Source organism: Mus pahari, chromosome 1 (assembly GCF_900095145.1).
Source record: "Mus pahari chromosome 1, PAHARI_EIJ_v1.1, whole genome shotgun sequence".
Taxonomy (NCBI): Eukaryota; Metazoa; Chordata; class Mammalia; order Rodentia; family Muridae; genus Mus; species Mus pahari.
The window spans coordinates 70,059,783-70,082,120 of record NC_034590.1 but is presented as its reverse complement, the minus strand read 5'-3'; the positions used below and the strand labels follow the sequence as shown (position 1 = coordinate 70,082,120).

General features: G+C 49.5%; 1 protein-coding gene across 1 annotated transcript in view; it reads left to right on the top strand.

The window, feature by feature from the left end:
• Positions 1-8,697: 8,697 nt before the first annotated feature.
• The window catches only part of Mogat2 (monoacylglycerol O-acyltransferase 2), a 20,720-nt gene continuing 7,079 nt past the window's right edge, over positions 8,698-22,338 (top strand). The window contains exons 1-2 of the mRNA XM_021217319.1: positions 8,698-8,842; positions 14,887-15,065. Of these exons, the coding sequence (XP_021072978.1) occupies positions 8,752-8,842; positions 14,887-15,065 (270 nt within the window). The 5' untranslated portion in view covers positions 8,698-8,751. The remainder of the gene's footprint in view (positions 8,843-14,886; positions 15,066-22,338) is intronic.

The following is a 22,338-nucleotide window of genomic DNA, read 5'->3' as shown; positions in this document are numbered from 1 at the left end:
CCGGTCTCCAGTGTTTCCTCTAGCTGCAGTGCTGGGGCAAGCACAGTTGAGCAGCGTCGCAGTCTCTTTACAGATAGATGTCTCAGAACCCCTACCATGCTGTGCACTTCAACTTTAAACTTAGTTCACCACAGAGTCTTACTGAGATAACAGCTGGAGTGTGGACACTGCTGCATGGGCCAGCCTGCCAAATTCACCGTCCTGCCTGCAGAAAAGGACCCTTGGCTGAAGGGACTTCCTTCAGCTTTCAGAGAGCTTGAAGTGCGGGGAGAAACTCTCAGCTTCACCTTTCCTCATTCAGAGAACTCACCACCCAGTGGGAGGCAGACAGAGAGATCTCTAATCTGCATTAGAGATTCCTGTGGAGAGAATGTGGAGTTCATATTTGGCCACACTGGCTGAAATGCCTCGTACTGTCAAGTAAAGAACCCAGCAGCCATCTGCAACAGTGAACTTGGGGGCTGGAGAGATGGCTCAGCGGTAAAGACCACTGACTGCTTGAGGTCCTGAGTTCAATTCCCAGCAACCACATGGTGGCTCACAACCATCGGTAATGGGCATCTGATGCCGCCTTCTGGTGTGTCTGAAGACAGCGACATATACCCACATACATGAAATAAATAAATCTTTTTTAAAAATGGAGTTGCCATACATATCTGGAGAAAGGTCACCTGTGTGAGGAAAGGAGAAAATGCCAGGGCCTAGGTGGGCTCCCATGACAACAACAAAAGGCCGAAAGGGAGTTGTTGTTTCTTGGGTAAGCTGAAATGGTTTACACCTCCGAGTTTGTTTTGAAGATGAGGTAGTGTCTCATCCTCGCAGTACCTGACAGTCAGGGCAGAAGCTCGGATCCTCCATTCTGACAGTGCGCAGAGAAGAACAGACTGCTCATCTCCAGTCAAAGCTAGCAGCGCGGATGCGGATGCAGGATGCAGAGTCAGACCTCAACCCTCAGCTCAGGCTTCTGAGCCTTCACCAACCCAGTCTTGAGGTCTCCTGACTGCAGCTTCTCAGAATGACCACCAGAGGGAGTAGCTCTCATTGTCGAAGGCTGATTTCCCTCTTCTGATTTCTCCTCTGCCTGCACCCTCCAACTTGTTAGGTTTCTGAACCTGGTGGGGGATGCTGCTCTAGTTAGGGAGTGGAAAGTGTGATAAAGGACAAAGAAAATGCTGGATTGTGATAGGTTTAAGTAAGGACTCAAATGGAACTTTAATTCTGCATTTAAAACCCAGTCCAGCAGTATCCAGGATGTGGTGGTGCAAGCCTTTAATCTCAGTACATTAGCCATGCCTCCTAATGTCCAAGTAAAGAACATGCGGCCAGCCAGGAGATGGTGGCACTCGAGAGGCAGAGGCAGGTGGATCTCTGAGTTTGAGGCCAGTCTAGTTTACAAAGCAAGTTCCAGGACAGCGAAAGCTACATAGAAAAATCTTGTCTTAAAAAACAAAACAAAAAGCCCCCCACTATATATGAAAAGGCATTAAAACACATTCAGCAAAACTCAGTGTGAAAGACTTGCACCACTTTGCCCTGAAATTTTTAATTTTTTTTTTCCCAAGACAGTGTTTTTCTGTGTAGTCCTGACTGCCCTGGAACTCACCCTGTAGACCAGGCTGGCCTCAAAGTCACAAAGATCCGCCTGCTTCTGCCTCCCAAGTACTAGGACTAAAGGTGTGCACCCCAACACCCAATCAAAATTTAATTTATTTTTATTTTCTGAGACAAGGTCTCTCTGTGTAACCTAGGCTGTCTGGAATTCACTCTGCAGACCAGGCTGGCCCAGAACTCACAGAGATCCTCCTGCCTCTGCCTCCCAAGTGCTGGGAGTAAAGGCGTGCGCCATCACCACTCTGCTGAAATTGAATTCTTAATGGAAAACAGAAGTAGGAAAAGATATCTGCCTGATGAACGATGATTCTTGTGAATATGTTGAAATTTTATACCTATAAAGATATTCAACTTCCGCGACGAGGAAATGCAAAATGAAAACGTTTTACACCCTAGCCCCCACCCCATCCCCAGTCCAGCTCCCCAAAATGCCTGGCCAGTTACAGCCAGTGCCAGAGGAGGATCCAGGGGCCCTTCCAATGGGTGCCGTTTTGGAAAACAGTTTGGTCCTCCTTCCCAACTTGGATGTTCATGGCCTCTTAGATTCAGCAGCAGTTTTGAGACTGTGGGAAGGGGATGGAAAAGTGAGGGCTGAAACCACCAGAAAGTGGGAGCCATCTTCTGTAGGAAAAGCAGAAAATGGTTTTTTAGTTTGGAACAATTCTATCAAGAAACAGCTAGAACAAGAAATACCCTGAAAATGATACCCAGATGGCCAGAAAGCATCCTGAAGCCTGCTAACCCTTACTAGTTGTCAGGGAGATTATACTGGTTGGTTTTGTGCCTCCCTTGAGGAAATGCCTCCATGAGTTCCAACTGTAAGACATTTTCTTAATTAGTGATTGATGGCCGGAAGGCCCATTGTGGGTGGTGCCTGGGTTCTATAAGAAAGCAAGCTGAGCAAGCCAGTAAGTAACATCCCTCCATGGCCTCTGCATCAGCTCCCTCTCCCTGACCTGCTTGCGTTCCAGTCCTAACTTCTTTTGGTGATGAACAGCAGTGTGGCAGTGTAAGCTGAATAAACCCTTTCCTCCCCAGCTGCTTCTTGGTCATGTTCTTTGTGGAGGAATAGAAACCCTGACTAAGACAGAGATATTACTATAAGCACAGAGAACATTCATCCACATGGTTACAGTGCAGCACTGGGGATGTAGCACAGTGCTAGAGTGCTTGCCTAGCATAGGTAAGGTCCTGGGTTCAATCCTAGCACCACACAAAAAAAAAAAAAAAAAAAACCCAACAACAACAACAACAACAACAAAAAAGAAAAACAAAAACAACAACAACAACAACAAAACAAGAGTCACAGCATTGAGAAAGACCAGTAGCAACCTGAATGCTCATATCATGCTTGTGTCTCCGCTGCAGAAAACCAGACTCATGGTTATGCCATGACCCACCAACTCCGTTCCCAGGCATATAGAACATAGAAGGGAACAAGAAAGTCTACCACAGGATGCACAAGGGGCCAGCAAGATGGCTCAGCAGATAGAGGGGCTTGCTGCTGAGCCTGAACCTGAATTTAACCCCAGGGTCTGTGTAGAGGTGGAAGGAGAAAACTGGCTCTAGAGTTGTCCTCTGACCTTCACACAGGTACCGCAGCATGCACCGCCACCACCCACAAAATAAGCAAAGAATGTAATACAGAGTCTTTTTAAAAAGATGTGCGAGAATGTTCACAGGAGAAGCAGACAGATCTTTGTGAGTCCGAGGTGGGCCTGATCTACAGAGCTCGTTCCAGGACAGCCAAGCTACACTGAGAAACCCTGCCCCAAACAAACAAACAAACAAACAAACAAACAAACGGGGGGAAGGTTATAGTAATACAGCTCATGGAGCCAGAAACCTGTCAGCGGGAGAATAAATAGTCACACCATAGAATACTATACAGCAAGAGGTTCCCCATCAACACACAGCGTGGATGAGTCAAATATACAATCCTGAGCCAAGCAATCAGTCTCCAAAGAGTACATGCTGTGTAATTCCTCTTTTATAAAGTTCAAAAACCTGGATAAGGCTGGCGCGGGGCTCACCTAAAGCCCCAGTACTTAGGAGTAGAGGCAGGTAGACCAGGGGTTCAAAGTCATCACTGGCCATGTCTCTAAGGTCACCTGGGCTCATGAGATACTGTCTTTAAAAAGACAAATTGGCCATTGGTGGAGGCACACGCCTATTATCCCAACACTGAGGAGGCAGAGACAGTGGGATCTTTGTGAGTGCAAGGATAATCTGGTCAAAGCAAGTTCCAGGACAGCCAGGGCTGTTACACAGAGAAACCCTGTCTTGAACAAAGCGGAAGGGGCAAAAAATATTTAAAAACAATAATATTGGGGTCTCAATACTGAGTCAGGAAGTGTCTCTCACCCTAACCAAGAGCCCACCTGCAATCGGTACCCAATTATAAAGAAAAAAATCATTTTCCCAATGGAGTCTCACAGGGTACCCTTGCTACACTTCAGTGCAGGCCCAGGGCCCAGGAGTACATGATGTACACAAGACAAGCTTAATGTTATCTTCGTAGACTTTTGTTCTGTTTGGGAATTTTTTGTTTATTTGTCTTTTACTTGTTTATTTGGGTTTCTGATTTTGTGGATTTTTGTGAGTGTCTCTTGTTTTTTGCTTGTTTTTTAAAAGAGAGAAAGAAACGGTGTATTGTTTGGTGGGTAGGGGTAGGGAGGCGAGGAGAATCTGGGAGGAGTTGGGGAAGAGAAAATTGCAATCAGTATACATTGTGTGGGAATTTTTTCCTATTAAAATTGAAAATCGGGGTGGGGGTGGTGCGTGCTAATCTCTGAGTTTGAGGCAAGCCTGATTTACGGAATGAGATCCAGGATAGCCAGGGTTATACAAAGAAACCCTTCTCAAAAATTAAAAAAAGAAAGAAAGAAAGAAAGGATAGGAAAGAAAAGAAAAGAAAAGAAAAGAAAAGAAAAGAAAAAAGAAAAGGAAAGAAAAGAAGGAAAGCCCTTCCCAGCCCCCCTAAATTCAGTGATGGTTGGTCAGGGTAGAGTGCTTGCCTGTGGCTCATGAAGCTTTGGATGCCACCTGAAATGTACATAAACCAAGTGTCGTTATGCATGCCTGTAATCGCAGCACCCAGGAGTAGAGGCAGGAGGATTAGAAACTCAAGGCCACCCTTGCCTGGATGGTGAGTTTGAGACTAGCCTAGGCTAGAGGAAACGTTATCTTCTTTTAAAAAATGGTGTGTCTGGTGGGGGAGGGGCTGGAGAGAGGCTCGGTGGTTAGGACCACCTGTTGTCTTACAGAGGACCAGGGTTTGATGTCCAGCATCCCCGTGGGGGCTCACAATCATCCATAACTCTAGGTCCAGGCCATCTGATGACTTGACCTCTGAGGGCAGCAGTCACACATGTGGTGTGTTTATATACATTCAGGCCACGCATAAAAAAAAAAAAAAAAGATAAATCTAGAAAAAAGAAAAGCAGAGATGGGGGTGGTGGTCACCTGGGGAGGGGAAGGCCCTGTGTAGGTGGGGACAGGAGGGACAATGGCCATGTTCTTTCTGCTTATTGATCACTTAAAAGCCAGGCAGCAGGGCTGATTTTATTTTATGGAAATATACCACTTTGGACACACTTGGGTTTTTCCTGATGGATGCTGGTGTGGTTGGATAAATGTGTCAAGTTCCACATATGATGGAATGGTTCTCTTGGAGGAGGTGTAAGCCTCAACAGGTGGGGCTTAGAGGGAGAGCCTAAGACCACTGGAGATAAGAGCTTTTCCTTTATAAACTTCTTGTCTCAGGACTCCCTCCCTCCCTCCCTCCCTCTCTCTCTCTCTCTCTCTCTCTCTCTCTCTCTCTCTCTCTCTCTCTTTCTTTCTGAGATGGAGTCTCACTATGTAGCCCCAGCTAACCTGTAACTTGCTGTGTAAACCAGGCTAGCTTCAAACTCACAGACCCCAGTGCAGGCATTAAAGGCAAGCCCCAAGTCAGATATTTTGTTGAAGAGACAGAATATAGACCAATGTGATACATTTTAAATCAATTTCCACCTTCACAGAGACAAAGTTTTTTTTTTTTTCAGGGGTGTGTGTGTGTGTGTGTGCAGATGCATACGAGTACTGGTGTGTCAAAGGTCAGCTTTGACACCACAGGATAAGCTGAGTCAGGCAGCAAGGTGTGGCATCAGAGATTGGGGTGGGGTCAGTGCTGAAAGTAGCTGATAGGGTCATTGCAGCGTGACTGACAGGGCTGCTGCCCTATGGCATCCAGCAACTAGCAAAAAAGAAAAATGTGAAATCAAACACGCACATATACACACTCACACAGACACAGGCACGCACACACACACACACACACACACACACACACACACACACACTGGTCAAAGCAAAGGCAGGCTCCAGCATTTTTTTTTCCCCCTCTTAAAACATTTTGTGGGCTGGCAAGATGGCTCAACAGGTAAGAGCACTGACTGCCCTTTTGAAGGTCATGAGTTCAAATCCCAGCAACCACATGGTGGCTCACAACCACCTGTAATGAGATCTGACTCCCTCCTCTGGTGTGTCTGAAGTCAGCTACAGTGTACTTATGTATAATAATACATACATCTTTCAAAAAGTTTTTTAAAAACCAAACTTTTTGTACCCTTTAGCCAAATTTTTTCTGTTTAGCAAGTTGCCTCAGCCACAAGTTGAATAATCGCCACAGAAACATATTCTTCAAGAACAGATTAGAATCATTACACAGGAGGAAGTTACAACAGGGTTATTGATTATGTATTTCTTTTTTGAAACTTATATCTAACTAAACAATTCTCCTCTTTCTTTCTTTCCACAAGCTCACTGTAATCCCAAAGCAGTAATTCTTCTGTCAGAGATGAACAAAGTTTAAGCAGGCCAAGTCTGAAGGTCTCTCCCTGTGCTTGGCTGGGGACAACCTGGACTTACTAAGGAGCAGGCCATCTATCGCCCCTCTCCTTATACTCAAAATTGAACTGTTTATTCTTTATTCATCACCTTTCTAATTCATGGTGCACACATCCCGAGATCACAAGGTCAGGGAACTCGGCCCCACCTGGAGTGGATGCTTTCTCTGATGACTAACCTGTCCCAAGCCTACTGTCTCGCTACTTCAATGACATGATTGTAAGGCGTGAAAGCTAACTCGGGCAGCTCTTGCCAGTCTATGAAGAAGGGGCACATTCTATTCCTGATTCTAACTTTAAACTTTCCAGCAACTACCCTGACTTCTCAAAATTACTTAAATCAAGCTAACTTCCTAAAACCCCTTACATCAGATCGGGAATTCTGTAAATCACTATTGATCCATCTAAACATCATTACCTCAAGAACTTTCTTCTTCATGTCGATCTGAAGGAAACTTGCCCAACAGATCGGACTATCACCCAGGAAGTAATCCCACTAGGCTATGGGTGGTGAGGGTCTCCCGCTGTCCACTGACACCAAGCCAAAAGAATGGGAGAATGACAATGACAGACCTGGGAAGGCACATCAGTAGTAAGAGGCAACCCTGGGACAAAATCTTTAGAGCTACGCCTTTCTGGAGTGTACCCATCATAGCTGGGCAAGGGTGTGGGCCGACTCCAGGGAGCTCAGTTGCCCACTGTAGCTCCTGCTTGGCGCCTGCAGAGGGCAGAGGCGTGTCAGATCCCCTGGAGCTGCAGGTGGTCGTGAACTTAGCTACATGGATGCTGAGAACAGAACCTGAGTCTTCTGTAAGAACAGTAAGCACTCTTGACCACTCACCCATCTCTTCCCCAAAGGGGAACATTCAGAAGAATGAATAGATGTAGGAGTGGTGGGTGGGTGGTGTTAGCAATCCTTCTAGGCTCTGACCACAGTTACCTGCCAACAGCCAGGTATGCCTGACTCACTATAAAAGGGGCTGCTTGCCCTCTTACTCTCTGACCTTCTTCTCTCTTCCTTCGCTGGCCCTTCTCTCCCCGCTCCTCTCCCCTTCTCTCTCCATGTGTTCATGGTTGGCCTCCTCTCCTCTCCTCTCCTCTCCTCTCCTCTCCTCTCCTCTCCTCTCCCTCTTTCTCTCTCTCTCTCTCTCTCTCTCTCTCTCTCTCTCTCTCTCATACATAAAACACAACAGGTGTGGCTGGAGGAAAACAATAACTCTAACGAGACTCTGGTTATCGCCTCAGCAACTCAGGAAGTGAAATTGTCCTTTGCCATGGTGTCAAAGAGCTGACCCAGGCAGGGGATGGAAGTTGAGTTCAGTGAGAGGAGCAAGCTATGATGGATGGTCACGGAACCACCTGAATCTTCAAGTCTAGAGGTGGGCAGTGAGTGTAACGATCCAAGGTGACTGAGCCTGCCGACCAAAGGAGAAGAGCAACCTGGCTGTCAGCTCGAACGAACCTGTGAGCAGTTTGTGGAATGTTGTAAATGTGTAAAGTGTGGAGCTGAGGACCTACACGGTGTGGGGGGATGGAAAGACCCCTGCTGAGTTCTGCTGGTTCGTGAAGACAGAGATGTGGGCAAAGGGCTTTCCGATGCGAACTGTTACAGCTTATTTGTGAAGGAAGAGCAGAGCAGCGGAAGTGTGAGAAAGCTAGGGGAGCATTGGGCAGGGCTGAGGGGTCGCCACTCCGTTCCCCTTGGGCTGTGGTTCTTAACTTTCCTGCTGCTGCGAACCTTCAGCACAGTTCCTCATGTTGTGGTGACCCCTAACCATTAACTTGTGTTGTTACTTCGTAACTGTAATTTTATTACTGTTATGAATGGCAATGCAAATATCTGATGCTCAGGATATCTGATATGCGACCCCTGTGAAAGGATCATTTGACACCCCCCCCCCCCGGGGTCGCGACCCATAGGTCGAGAAGCACTGCCCTTGGGGTTTCGCCTTTTTGCGCCCTACCTTGAGCAGATTCTAGAGGGTGGGAACAGTGGTTTGGTAGATAAGGCATTGCCTAAGAGAACTGATAAGGATGAAAGAGGTTTCTCTTCCGCCTTTAGCTTGCTCCCAGCAGAGGGATTACAAGGTTTCCTATAGGAAAAAAGGATCTTGTGTGGGCGGAGCAGGGGGGCCCTGGAGCTGGGCTGGGCTGGACTGGGGCTGGACTGGGGCTGGGCTGGGGCTGGGCTGGCCCTGCCCCTTCAACCTAGAGCACAGCCCTTGTGTGGAGCCTCCTAAGGCAGCTCAGCATGGTGGAGTTCGCCCCTCTGTTGGTACCATGGGACCGCAGGTTACAAACCTTCGCGGTCCTTCAGTGGGTCTTCTCCTTCCTGGCCTTGGGTAAGACGGTAGTTACGGGCACACGGGCAGGGCAGGGTAGCCTCAGCGGGAGGACAGGGTGCTTGATGGAGAGATTCAGGAGGGAGCTTGCTGGGGTCTGCCAGAGCTCTCGTGTTAGTATGTTGGGTCTCCCGTGTCTTAGGCAGTCTTTGGTTTCCTGGACTTTGGGGCCGCCGCATCCAGGCTTTAGCTGCAAGCTGCTGAGGGCTGGGGAAGCACCCGAGGCTGGGGGATGCCTCCGAGAGGGGTGCTCTCCAGTTTACCTTTGGGAAAAAGGGAACTGGAACTGAGGTCAGGAGAGAAGGGACCGGCCTCCGCTTCACCAGCTGCATGGTGGGGATGCCAGTGTCACCCTATGGGGAACGTGTAGACTTGAAATGCAGAAAGCTGGGAACTTCTACGAAAGGCAGACCTGACCTGGCTCCTGAGGTGTGGCTCTGTCCCACTCCACCCCGTGGATGCTCCAGCACCGCTGTGGACCGGGAAGGAAGAGTGGCGGGGAGCACATAGGATCACACCTTTAGCACCCATTTAAAATGGGTCTGTACCTCTGTTCCGGGCTCCGTAACCATTTTAAGTACCCCTGGTAACAGCCAAGCAGAGGAATTGCATACTTGAAAGGCCCAGGCCTGGCAACTGCTCCTTCCAGAGGAAGAAGGGCTGGGGGATGGGCAGAGGGCCTGGGAGGAGGTGTGGATACAGGACAGAGATGATGGGTATCGAAAACAGAGGGCGGGCAGCCTAGGCCCAGGGATGGCTTGGGTCACAGGGGCTAATGGACACAGACTCGGCCTGCCTCCTGTGTCCTTTGAGGACAGGAGTGTGTCTGACTGGATGAACCTACCCCATCCTTGCAACCTGGGCCTGGGCCTGCTCTTACATAGACCGGGAGGGACCGGGGAGTGGGGCACAGAAATCAGGGCTCCCCTGCACCAGGAGAGGACCAACTGGTGTAATCTGAGGAAAGGGTTCTGGGCTCTTTCTTGCCAGGAGAGGAAAGTTTTGCTCTACCCCTTATCCTGAGGGCAAAGGAGACAATAGACTCGGCAGGGAAGTGACGAGGTTCAGTCTGGTGTTAAAGGTTCCCGGAGCCTGCTGTGTGGGGGAGGGGGAGATCAAAGGCGATCAGAGTCTCCACCAGTAGTCAACAAATCAGGGCCAAGACCAGCCCAAGCGGTTTTGTTGTTGTTGTTTTAAGTCACAAATTCTGAAATGTCTAAAGTATTTGCTGTCTTGCCTCATTTTTTACTGTGATGGTGGTGATGGTGGTGGTGGTGATTTCGTGGCTGAAGGAATGGCCTCTGTGTCTCCAAAGCGTGAGGATCTGAGTCTGATTCCCAGAACCTCTGTAAAAAATGTCAGGCATGGTGACACAAACTTGTAATCATAGCAGAATCAGGAAGATCCCTAGAGCTTGCCGGCCAGGTAGCCTAGCCTAATGGGCAATCCTCAGGCTAACGAGAGATACTGTCTCAAAAGAAGGAGGACAGCCTTCCTGAGGTGGACACTCGGGGTTGTCCTCTGGGCTTCACACACATGCATACATGTGGGTGCACCCACCCACCCACAGGTGAACACACACACCCGTGACACAGCAGAGAAGTAAGTGGAGGCAGTATGGTGGGAGTGTAGCCCATAGATCACTACTTAAGGCAAGTTTTAAAGACTAGTGAGGTTGGGCTGGGCACGTGATTTAGTCAGTGAAGCACTTGCTGCATAAACGTAGGATTAGAGTTTGGATCCTGTCTTAGGGTTTCACCGCTGTGAACAGACACCATGACCACAGCAGCTCTTATAAAGAAAAACATTTAATTGGGGCTGACTTAAAGTTTAGAGGTTCAGTCCATTGCCATCAGGGAGGGAAGTGTGGCAGTGTGCAGGCAGACGTGGTGCTGGAGAGGTAGCTGAGAGTTCTACCTGCTGATCCAAAGGCAGCAGATAGAGTGAGCCACTAGGCCTGGCTTGAGCCACACCCACTCTAAAAGGCCACACCTCCTAACAGTGCCAGTCCCTAGGAGCCTGTAGGAGTCATTTTCATTCCACACACTCCCAGCACCAGCAAAAACACCAGGTGCGGTTGGTGGCCTGCCTATAAGAGGAGAGATCCCTAGAGCAAGCTGGCTAGCTAGGTTAGTCCAATCAGTGAACCCTGGATGAGAGAGAGAGAGAGAGAGAGAGAGAGAGAGAGAGAGAGAGAGAGAGAGAGAGGCTGACTCTGCCTCAATACCAGAGAGTCACAGAGGGATAGAAAAAGATAAAGGTCAGAGAGTAATAGAGGAAGACACACTGGCACCCGAACACATGTGTGCCCACATACATACATACATGCATGCTTACAAACCACATACACACCAAGAAGAAATACAATTCGATTCTAAAGCCCGCCAACACTCAGCTTCCCAGGCAGAAGTAGCTGGGGATGTCAATTAGGACCAGGCACCAAAGGCTCAGGCCCCAAGCCAAATGCTTTCCAGATGAGCTACTCATTGCTTCTGTGTCTTTCCTCTCTCATATCTCTCTCATGGGGGGGGGGGTTTAAGGTTCCTCAGTCTTGGTCCATTCCTAGGTGTTTTTGTTTTATATTTTATATTGTTGAATGAATGAATGAATGAATGGTTTGAGCCAAGCACTGAATCTCAGCTATTACCCTGCTAGCTTGCTATGTGACCTTAGCCAGTGTGAATATCCTCTCTGAATCTCTAAAAAGTGGGAGTTTAAGATAGACATGACACAAGCCTTTGATTCCAGCACTTGGGAGGCAGAGACAGGTAGATTTCTGAGTTCAAGGCCAGCCTGGTCTACAGAGTGAGTTCCAGGACAGCCAGGGCTACACAGAGAAACCCTGTCTGGAAAAAAGAAAGAAAGAAAGAAAGAAAGAAAGAAAGAAAGAAAGAAAGAAAGAAACCTTAGGCTTAGCTGGGCATAGAGGCATATACCTTTGATCCCAGAAATTGGGATCTCCATGTGTCTTAGTCAGGGTTTCTATTCCTGCACAAACATCATGACCAAGAAGCAAGTTGGGGAGGAAAGGGTTTATTTGGCTTACATTTCCATACTGCTTTTGATCACCAAAGGATGCAGGACTGGAACTCAAGCAGGTCAGAAAGCAGGAGCTGATGCAGAGGCCATGGAGGGATGTTCTTTATTGGCTTGCCTTCACTGGCTTGCTCAGCCTGCTCTCTTATAGAACCAAGACTACCAGCCCAGAGATGGCACCACCCACAAGGGGCCCTCCCCCCTCGATCACTAATTGAGAAAATGCCTTACAGCTGGATCTCATGGAGGCATTTCCCCAACTAAAGCTCCTTTCTCTGTGATAACTCCAGCCTGTGTCAAGTTGACACAAAATTAGCCAGTACACCATGAGTTCGAGGCCAGCCTGGTGTGCATAGTGAATTCTAGAACAGTCAGAGCTACATTATAAGACCCTGTTTTTCAAAAAACCAGAACAACAATAACAAAAGAAACTGCAAGCTTTTAAAGATTGGGTAAAGGAAAGAAGGAAGGGAGGGAGGAAGGGAGGGAGGGAAGGAGGAAGGAAGGAAGGAAGGAAGGAAGGAAGGAAGGAAGGAAGGAAGGGAGGGCGGGCTAATTTCCTAAATTACCAAGCAAAGCCATCTGGGTTTGCTATTACAGGGCAGAGAAATAAGTCTGGAGCCAGGATGGCCACGTGGGACTTCTAGTTGAGGGGAAAGCACTCTGTTTTTTCTTAAACTTTTTTTTTTCTGTCTGCAAAAGCAACTCATTTAAACATCATTCGAACCCGTAAGTAAAAGACTTCCCAGAATTCTCCCCTCCAGGTAGACACTGTTTAACAGTGAACTTTTCTTCCTGAAAGAGGGTCTTATTAAATAGGAGCCACTGCAGAGCCGTTTGGGTTAGCCTAAAAGGGAAAGAGCTGTTTTATTGTGTTTGTTTGTTTGTTTGTTTGTTTTATTCTTAACGTTAAACAGTTGTGGTTTGGCGGAGAGAGTTGGGAATGTGCTTGCTGTGCGAGTGTGAGGACCTGAGTTGATTCCCCAAGCCCACACACCAAGCTGGGTACGGACGGCAGCACACTCCAGTAAGTCCAGCTCCGGAAGACAGGAGGATCAGGGCACCCCCCCATCAGTCATCCTGGCTGAATCAGTGAGCGCCAGGGTCAGTGAAAAACTCTTGTCTCAAAACTAAGGTGGAGGGGTTAGGGATTTAGGGCAGTGGTGGAGCTCTGCCTTGCAAATCTAAAGCCCTGGGTTAGGTCCTCAGCTCCAGAGGGGGGAAATGGAGGGTGATAGAGAAAGACACGTGACTTTTGACCCCTGGACTCAACATGCGCATGCTCACATGGGAACTGCACAGCCACACAAGCATGCAGATACACATATGCACACACACACATACACACACACACACAGAGAGAGAGAGAGAGAGAGAGAGAGAGAGAGAGAGAGAGAGAGAGAGGTGGGGAGAAGAAGGGAGAAAGACACAGAGGGAGAGAGACAATTTTTTGCAGTAAGGGTTTCTCTATGTAGCCGCGGTCTGAATTTGCAGCCCTCCTGCCTTAGCCTCCAAGAGCTTTGATTGTGCACATTACAACAGCTGCTGCCTATTTTCAGTGCAAAAACTTTTAATGAAAAGCGTAAGTAAATAAAATCTAAGACAACCTCCCTCCCTCCTTATCTACTGCTTGGAGGCTTGGAGGAGCTTTCTGTCCCCTCTGGGCGCGGGGATATCTGTGCGGGTCTCTGCTCCTACTCCCACTGGCACTGGATTCCAAACCTCTACAGCTGCTCTACAAACAGAAAGTTACAAAGTCATAAGTCCCCACCCCCTGTTTTTATTTGTAAATAATTTCATGGCATTTTAAAACAAATAACAAACTTGGATTCAATCCAAGTATCTACTAATGGAAAAGCAAACTGTGTTAAATCCACACAATGGAACGTTAATGGGGAAGGGAGGAATGCCTATGACCCCACACTGTGGTGTGCCTGGAATCCTTAGAATCACAGTGAGCATGGGCGGGTGCCTCCCCCCCTCCCACTACGGAGGAGGTGGGGGGCAGTGTCTCCTGAGTATGGAGTTTCTGTAAAGAGTTCTGGCGACAGATGATGTCAATGGCTGAATAAAAAAAATATATTTAATTGCACTGTACACTCACAATGGCAAGGTGATACACTGTACATTTTACTAGAATGTAAAATGGGAGACAACTCAATGCAAGTGTGAGGACCAGAGTTCAAATCCCCAGACCTTATGTAAACACTGGGTTGGCATGGCAACCCACCAGTAATTCCAGCCCTTAGAAGGCAGAGACAGGGGATGCTGGACCATGGTAACTAGACTAGCATGTACTGGTGGGCTCTGGGTTCAAGTGAGAATAAGGTGCGAAATGATAGGATAATGAGATGAGCAGCTGATGAAGATTCCCAATGTCAGGGCCTGTGTGTGGCTCAGTGGTGAGGAGAGCACTCGACCAGCTGGTGTGGATCCGCGGGCTTGATTATGGCACAGAAAGGGAAAGCATCAGCGAACGGAAGAGATGTTGCACCAGTGAGGGTGAGGTAGTGTTCCCTAGGAACGATGCTCCAGCAAATGGGGAGAGGCCCAAGGATAGAGAGAAAGTGGCCAGGAAAGAGGAGTGCCTCTTGTTCCTCTGGGATTCCCTACGTAATCAGACGGCAGAAGTTAATTCAACCCATGGCTCCATTTTCCAAGCACCTCCTGAATACGTATGGCTTTCCTGGGGGTGGGAGCAGTGAAGGCTGAGACATCTGGTGTAGTGGGGGACGGGAGGGACGACTTTAGACTGGGCCCGGGCCAGCGTGGTACATCCTGGTGTCTGAAGCACAGAAGTTGGTCTCCACTCAGTGGTGTGTGCCCGACAGGGGGCGCTGCAGGCACGGGGGGGGGGAGGTCGCTGCAGGCGCGGGGGGTGGGGGGAGCACTACAGGTGCGGGGGAGGGGGCGCTGCAGATTCGGGGGAAGGGGCACAGTCATGGAAGAGCTAAGCTGGGGTTTTACCTGCCTTGCTTGCAGCTCTAACTCTCCTGCTTCTCTCCCAGCCCAGCTCTGTGTCGTCATCTTCGTAGGCCTCCTATTCACGAGGTTCTGGCTCTTCTCTGTCCTATATGCCACCTGGTGGTACCTGGACTGGGACAAGCCGCGGCAGGGAGGCCGGCCTATCCAGTTCTTCAGGCGCTTGGCCATATGGAAGTACATGAAGGATTATTTCCCTGTCTCTGTGAGTACCAGGCTTTAGGGGTCAAAAGGCCCCTGGGCCACTCATTTCTGTGGGGCCAGGAGGTCTGAGAAGCAGAAGGCTGGCTGGGAGGCGGGGGGCCGGGGCGAAGCCTATGGAAGAGCATTGCTTCTCTCTGGTTGTGGGACCAATATGGTCACTGGAGAATAAATGTGGTTTGAAGGGGATATGTGTGTCTTATAGGAGCGAAGCTATCAGTAGTCCTGGTTTTGAGCCAGGTGACAAACAGTAGGTCTTAAGGGATCATCAACCTCACATTACATTAAATAGATAGGGAGACTGGAGGATGTGACCTGATTCCCACAGCAAACTCTCTTACAGGCTTAAGGTTTCTGCACTGGTATAGGACTGCCTCAGAGGTCATCCTGCCTTACCACAGGCAGGCTGAACATTCTTAGGCAAGGCTTGGCCTGTGCTGGCCTCAGTGTCCCTAAGGGTCAACAAGCAGCGAGACATCTACCGTGAGTGTTCTCAAATCTGACATCTTTGGTTCATGGCACTTTCAGGTCATTGTGAACATGTGGCCTTGGACTTGAAGGTTGGTCCTGAGTGGAGCAGAGTTGGGCTCCTTCGATGGGATATGGGTAGACTGAACCCAGGAACCGCAGGCAGTGCTGGCTTACTGATGGGATGAGATGGAGTGGGGGTGCAGGCCAGGTGAGGGCAGTTAGAGGAGGGCTTGTGGAGCTGGACGTCCTCATCCATATGTGCCAAGTATCGGTGGTGTGACCTGAGCTGGGTTGCCCATGCTCTGAGCATCTGTTCTGACATACTTAAGATAGAGATAGCCGAGCATGGTGGAACACACCTTTTATTCCAGCATTGGAAGGCAGAGGCAGAAAGAGCCCTATGAGGAAGAGCCAACCTGGTCTATATAGTGAGTTCCAGGATAGCCAGGGTTATGAAGAGAGACCTGTCTCAAAAACAAACAAACAGGGGCTAGAGAGATGGCTCAGTGGTTAAGAGCACTGGCTGTTCTTCCTGAGAACCTGGGTGTAGTTCTTACAACCCACATGGCAGCTTACAACTGTCTAAACTTCAATTTGAGGGAATCTGACGCCCTCACACAGACAGACGTACATGCAGGCAAAGCACCAATGCACATAAAACAAAAATAAATAAATAAATCATTAAAAAATGAAAAAGAATCTGTGCGGTGGTGGCGCGTGCCTTTAATCCCAGCACTCAGGAGGCAGAGGCAGAGGCAGAGGCAGAGGCAGAGGCAGAGGCAGAGGCAGAGGCAGAGGCAGAGGCAGAGGCAGAGGCAGAGGCAGAGGCAGAGGCAGANAGGCAGAGGCAGAGGCAGAGGCAGAGGCAGAGGCAGAGGCAGAGGCAGAGGCAGAGGCAGAGGCAGATAGATCTTTGAGTTCTGAGTTTGAGGTCTACAGAGTGAGTACCAGGACAGCTAAGGACACACAGAGAAACCATGTCTTCAACAAACAAACAAACAAACAAGATAGAAATGATCCATGTTCCTTCCTGGACAGTGTATATTCAAACAGATTGTGTGGCCAAAGCCCTTGAGAATCTTACTAATAGCTGGTCTCACACCATGTCATTGCGTCAGTAGGACACTACCTGGAGCTATACACTCTGACTAGTCTCCTGGGCCTGACTTCTTCCTCCCCATGCAGAGTCCCATGTCTTTCTTCAATCCAGGACTCAAGTTCCCTGCTAGCCAAAGGGGAGCGGTGGAACCAACAAGCTCACAAAGGTTAAGCAACTTGCTTACATCATGGGGACTCCAGTCGAGGATCATACCCTGTGCCCTTTTGAGAGTCCTGGGGCCCCATAAGGCTTGACAAAGGTTGAGTGACAGTGGTCATGCAGGAACCCATAGCTTTCCAGTGAGCCGGGCCTCCAAGGAAAGGGGCTGGCAGGGAACAGGGAGGGGCTAGCAGAGACTGTCAGTCAAGGGCATTGAATATTTTAGTGTCCAGTGTGAGCCTAGACTAGTATGACAGTCACTTCCACTCCTCAGATTTGTTTATTCTTTAGGGGTGCCTTCCAGGATCTCCACAACACACACAGCACAGCACAGCACAGCTCAGCACAGCACAGAACAGCTCAGCACAGCTCAGCACAGCTCAGCACAGCTCAGCACAGCTCAGCACAGCTCAGCACAGCTTGTTGGAAGTCAAGAGCAGCCATGGCATGTCTTGGGCAGAGTCCTAAGTCCTCACTCCAAGACCTCTGAACTCTGTGACTCTGAACCCCTTCCCTGCCTCGCCTCTCCCTAGGCCCTGTGCTAGGGAGGTCAGGGTTCTCCGGGACGGTGTGCAGCCTGTGCTCTGGGGAGGTGTAAGGCATCAAAGGGAGTCTGGTTAGTTCTGGGCTCTGCTGAGTTTTGCAGATTCTGGCTCTGGCTTCACTTTCTTTTCGCGAGCTATAGTCCTGAGCGCACCAGGAAAAAAGCCTTTGTGTAAAGGGGATGCGGCACAGGCAGAGAGGTCAGTTGCTCATCCAGAGGCCTCCTGAGCTGGCTCTGGCTCTGCAGTGTGACCAGAGCAAAAGCTCTGGTCAGAGGAGTGGCTGAAGAGGCTCAGGTCAGTGGAGGTTCCTAGAGGCCTCTGCTCAGACGTGACACTCTCCAGCTACATTGGGTAGCCCAGGGCTCTAGAGGGCATCTGCCTCTGCCCACTTGGTTTTCCAGCAGCAGGGCTGACGGGAGTGATAACAAGGATGTTCACTGTCTTCCTGATCCTTTCTCAGCCAGGGGACTCTGATTTGCAAAAATTCCAGTGTTGTTTTTTGCCTACCCCAGGTTCTGTGCTGAAGCTCGCGCCAGGGGCAGGCAGTACCCGTGAATGGCCAGCAGAGGGAGAGATGCTGGTCTCCTGGGATGTGCCTGGCCTAGGATTGGGGTGACCAGGCGTGCTCTGTAGCTTGCAGACTTTCTTTTCTACCAACTCCCGGGATACTCTCCCTCCCTTCTAGGCACTTTTCTTTCCAGCTCTGCTGCACACACACACACACACACACACACACACACACACACGCACACACACGCGCGCGTATGCACACACACGCACGCACACGCACACACACACTCACACACACACACGCGCACACACACACGCACGCACGCACACACACGCACATACACGCACACACACACACATGCACACACGCACACACGCGCGCACACACACGCGCGCGCGCACACACACACACACCTCTGCACGCCCCATCCAGTGCACTGAGTGGTCTGATGACTTTCACATCTTAATTATTTGTTACTATGTTTTTACAAAATAGCTTCCAGGGGTGGAAATATCAAACAAAATCAGAACATTGCGCTGTTACAGACTCCCTAAGAGCTAACGGTGGGGCATCAGGCGGTTCACGGAGAGGAGCTGTCCTCACCACATGGGAAAGGTGGGCCCAGGAGCTGGGTGTACCCGTGGAGATTTCATCACCCAGAATAAACACTGTCTACACAGGCCAAGACCTTGGGAGGGACCAAGTTCTGTGGCCAGGACCCTGACCTGGGGTCAGGAAGTGCTGGGCACATCACATAGGTCATTGTCTGAGTCAGCTCGGAGGGGTGCGGACCACCTCTCACCCCACTCCTGTCCCTGCCAGCAAGAAGCTTCCAGCAGGCTTTCTCAATCCCTGCTGACAGCCATGATAGATAAGCCCTTGTTTCCGACTGTTCTCACCCCTGGTAACTGCCTACCAGGTACCAGCACCATCGTCTTCAGCCGTGACAACCGGAAATGTCCATAGTCAGACAGGGTGGGAGATGGCAAACTTGCTCCCCTTAGTGAGGACCACTGCTCCAGAACCTGTGTTCTGGGTCCTAAACTCCCCCCCCTGCCTCATCCCTCCTTCCCACTACCCTAAGTCCAACCAAGAGCCTTTCTTTCTCTGTTCCGCTTGCTCCTCATGGACCCTTCCTTGGGATAAAACCCATCTTTGCAATAGCCTGCAAGCTCCTGCAGCCTGAGCCCTTACCCACCCCTCTTTTCACTCTTGCCATCCCAGTTCCCCAGGTCACCAGTACAGGGGGCCCGACTGGAGCACACCCCACTTCATTAACACCCACTGCCTTTTTCACACAGCATTTGGGAGGGCTTTGCAACTGGAGCCTGGATGCCCCGGGCTCAGCCTGGCTCTGCTCCCTCAGTAGCTGTGTGCTCACACAAAGAAAGGCTACGAGTCTCAGTTTCCTCCTCTGTGCACTGGGGCATGGATACTAACATTGCTCTCAGGGGTGACAATGGAGGACAAAGTGGGTTGGTGTGTGCCATACCTGGCATAAAGTCAGTGCTGCAGCTGTTCGTCCACTCCGACACTCTTTCGAGCTCTCAGAGCCTTGTACAGGCCTAACATCTTCAAGTCTGTAATAGTCTCAGTGGTGTAAATTTTAAAGTATTTTATGGGCCATAAGAAATACACCTTCAGCGCTGGTGAGATGGCTCAGTGGGTAAGAGCACCCAACTGCTCTTCCGAAGGTCCAGAGTTCAAATCCCAGCAACCACATGGTGGCTCATAACCATCCCTAACAAGATCTGACGCCCTCTTCTGGAGTATCTGAAGACAGCTACAATGTACTTACATATAATAAATAAATCTTTAAAAAAAAAAAAAAAAAAAGAAATACACCTTCAGTGAGACTTGGGTGTATATTGATTTCAAGATGGTGATGGGAGTATAGCTTAGAAATGAGGAACATGTCCATAAATGGCCTTGAGCTTCAGGCAAACGACCTCATGGCGTGGCAGGAAGGTTGGGCAGAGAATTTAACTGAGACTCTGGGGAGGTCAAACCCACACCTGGGGCCATTGACAGGCAGATAGGGTAGCTTTTTCTTCAACCATTCATCTGGCTGGTTGGAGGATCCAGGGAAGTTGCTCCAGGTCCTGCATACACACACGTGCACACCCAACCAGCCACATACGCAGGCGCACACGTACATGCACACCTGCACTCATTCATTCATACACACACACACACACACACACACACACACACACACACACACACACACACAAGGAATAGGCACTGACACCCAAGGCCAGCACCAGATCTACTGAACCAAACCCTGTTTTCCTGCCAAGTAATCTAGGTACACAAGTAGGTCATGAACCACTTTCCCTGTATGAAAATCTCGGTCCACTTGCCCTGGAGTGCGTGAGGAGGCTGCCGATGCAGAGCCCAAGAGAGGTATCCTGGACTCCTGGGTTTCGCAAAGTTGACTAGAAAGTTCCAAAGCTATTCCTGAGTGCTCTGTGTCCCGAAGCAAAAGCTTTCTGGCTCCCTCCTACGCTCTCTGCAAGAGATGGCAGATCTTAGATCCAAGTCACCTCTGTGCTTCTAGGCAATTCTCTTATCGCCTCTGCACTCCGCTAGCTCACTTGTGCAATGGGCTACCACACTGCAGCCAGCCTCTAGGGCCCAGGGATGTGTTGTAAGCTAGCTGGACAGGTGCTTTGTGTGTCCTTAAAGAGCTAAGAGGTCAGTGGATCCTGGAGCATGTGAGGCACAGAAAGGTTTGAGAAAGCACAGGGCACATATGGAGAGCCTGGACTAAGCTAGTGTGATAGAGCACTGTATGATGTTGGGGTCTTCTGTGCAGGTTTGGAGGAGGGCCTTATGATTAAAAGTAATATTTTGGGATTTTTCCTTCAGAATTGAAAGAATGCTCATACATATCCAGGGCCATGATGTTCATAACAGCCAAAGAGTAGAAAGTACTCAAGTGCTCCTCAGCTGATAAAGTAACAGTCTGTCCATACAATGGAATATTATTTGCTCATAAAAATGTAGTGAAGTACAATCGGCAACACGGTATGAAAGAGACCTAGGGACCTTGGACACATGCCAGTAAGTCCAAGAATCCAGTTATAAAGGTCATGTGTGTGTGGCTTCCTGTATACACTGTCCAGGACAGGCAGACCCGGAAAGATGGAGAACAGATTGGCGGTTATCAGGGCTGCCGAGAAAGGAATGAGTCACGATGAGGGGGGCTCCCTTCTGGAGCTGGGAGTGTGCTCTGGGGTCAGCGGTGAGACCGCACAGCTGCTTCCAAGTGCCCCTGACTCAACCACAGACTTTCAAAGACTGGGAACTATGGTATACAGTACCATGTAGGTGATATGGATACATGAGGTGCTCCACAGTCTAGCAACCTGGGTAACGCCTCCTCTCAATCCCACTGCCCAGTGCCAGGCCCAGCCCAGATTTCTCAAGACACCCCCACTTTGCTTGGCTACCCTTCCCTACTTTAGCAGAACGGAGGGGGCTGCAGAGAGACCGGTGGACTTCACCAACGCTCCTCTTCTTCCTCCTGGCAACCTGTAACAAGTCTGTCAGGCAAGCATTACCACTGTCCTGTTAACAGCTGAGGCATGGAAGAGCCAGGGTCTGGCAGAATCCTGAGGTTCTCTGTCTCTCTCTCTCTGTCTCTGTCTCTGTCTCTGTCTCTGTCTCTGTCTCTGTCTCTCTCTCTCAGTGGAATCCAGGTGATGTGTCAGGACAGGATCGGGGTCAGAGATGCCGTCATCCTGAGGAAGCCACATCAGCCTCTTCCGCTGGCTTCCTTCCTTCTTTCCCTCAGTCTGTTGAGGCATCTCCTCTGTCCTGTCGTGTTGTGGAGACAGGATGCATAGGAGACACAGCCTCCAGTCTTCCCAGGGAACAGTGGCTGGGTAGCACAGAAGATACCAGTAGGAACCACCTATGGGCAAGCTCAGACCAGCACTCAGTGGGACCATGGACATCCTCCAGGGCGCACACTTGCATGTGTGCATGTCAATATGTATGCAAATGTCAGTTCACAGGGTCCCCATGATCGCCAGGATATTTTTCTCTATGCAAATGCTTTACTGTCAAGGGTACTATTAGTCATTTGTACATGTATTTATTTAAAGTAGTAATGTGTTCTTGTTCAAAATTCAGGAGGACAGAAAAGCAGACATAAAAAGACTCCATTCTAGGGCTGGGGAAAGGTTCAGGAAGTAGGGTACTTACCTCACTTGAAAGCCTGAAACCTTGAATCTGATGTCCAGTACAGATGTCAAAATGCCAGGTGCGGTGGTCACCTGTAATCCTCTCACTGAGGTGGCAGAGACGGGGAGGATCCCCAGGGTTCGCTGGCTACATAGCCTAGCCTAAGTCAGGAGTGCTGGCCAAATGAGAGAGAGTGTCTCAAAGGAAGTTGGTGACATTTCTGAAGATGACATCTGAGGTTGTCCTCTAGCGCACACACACACACACACACACACACACACACACACACACACACACACAC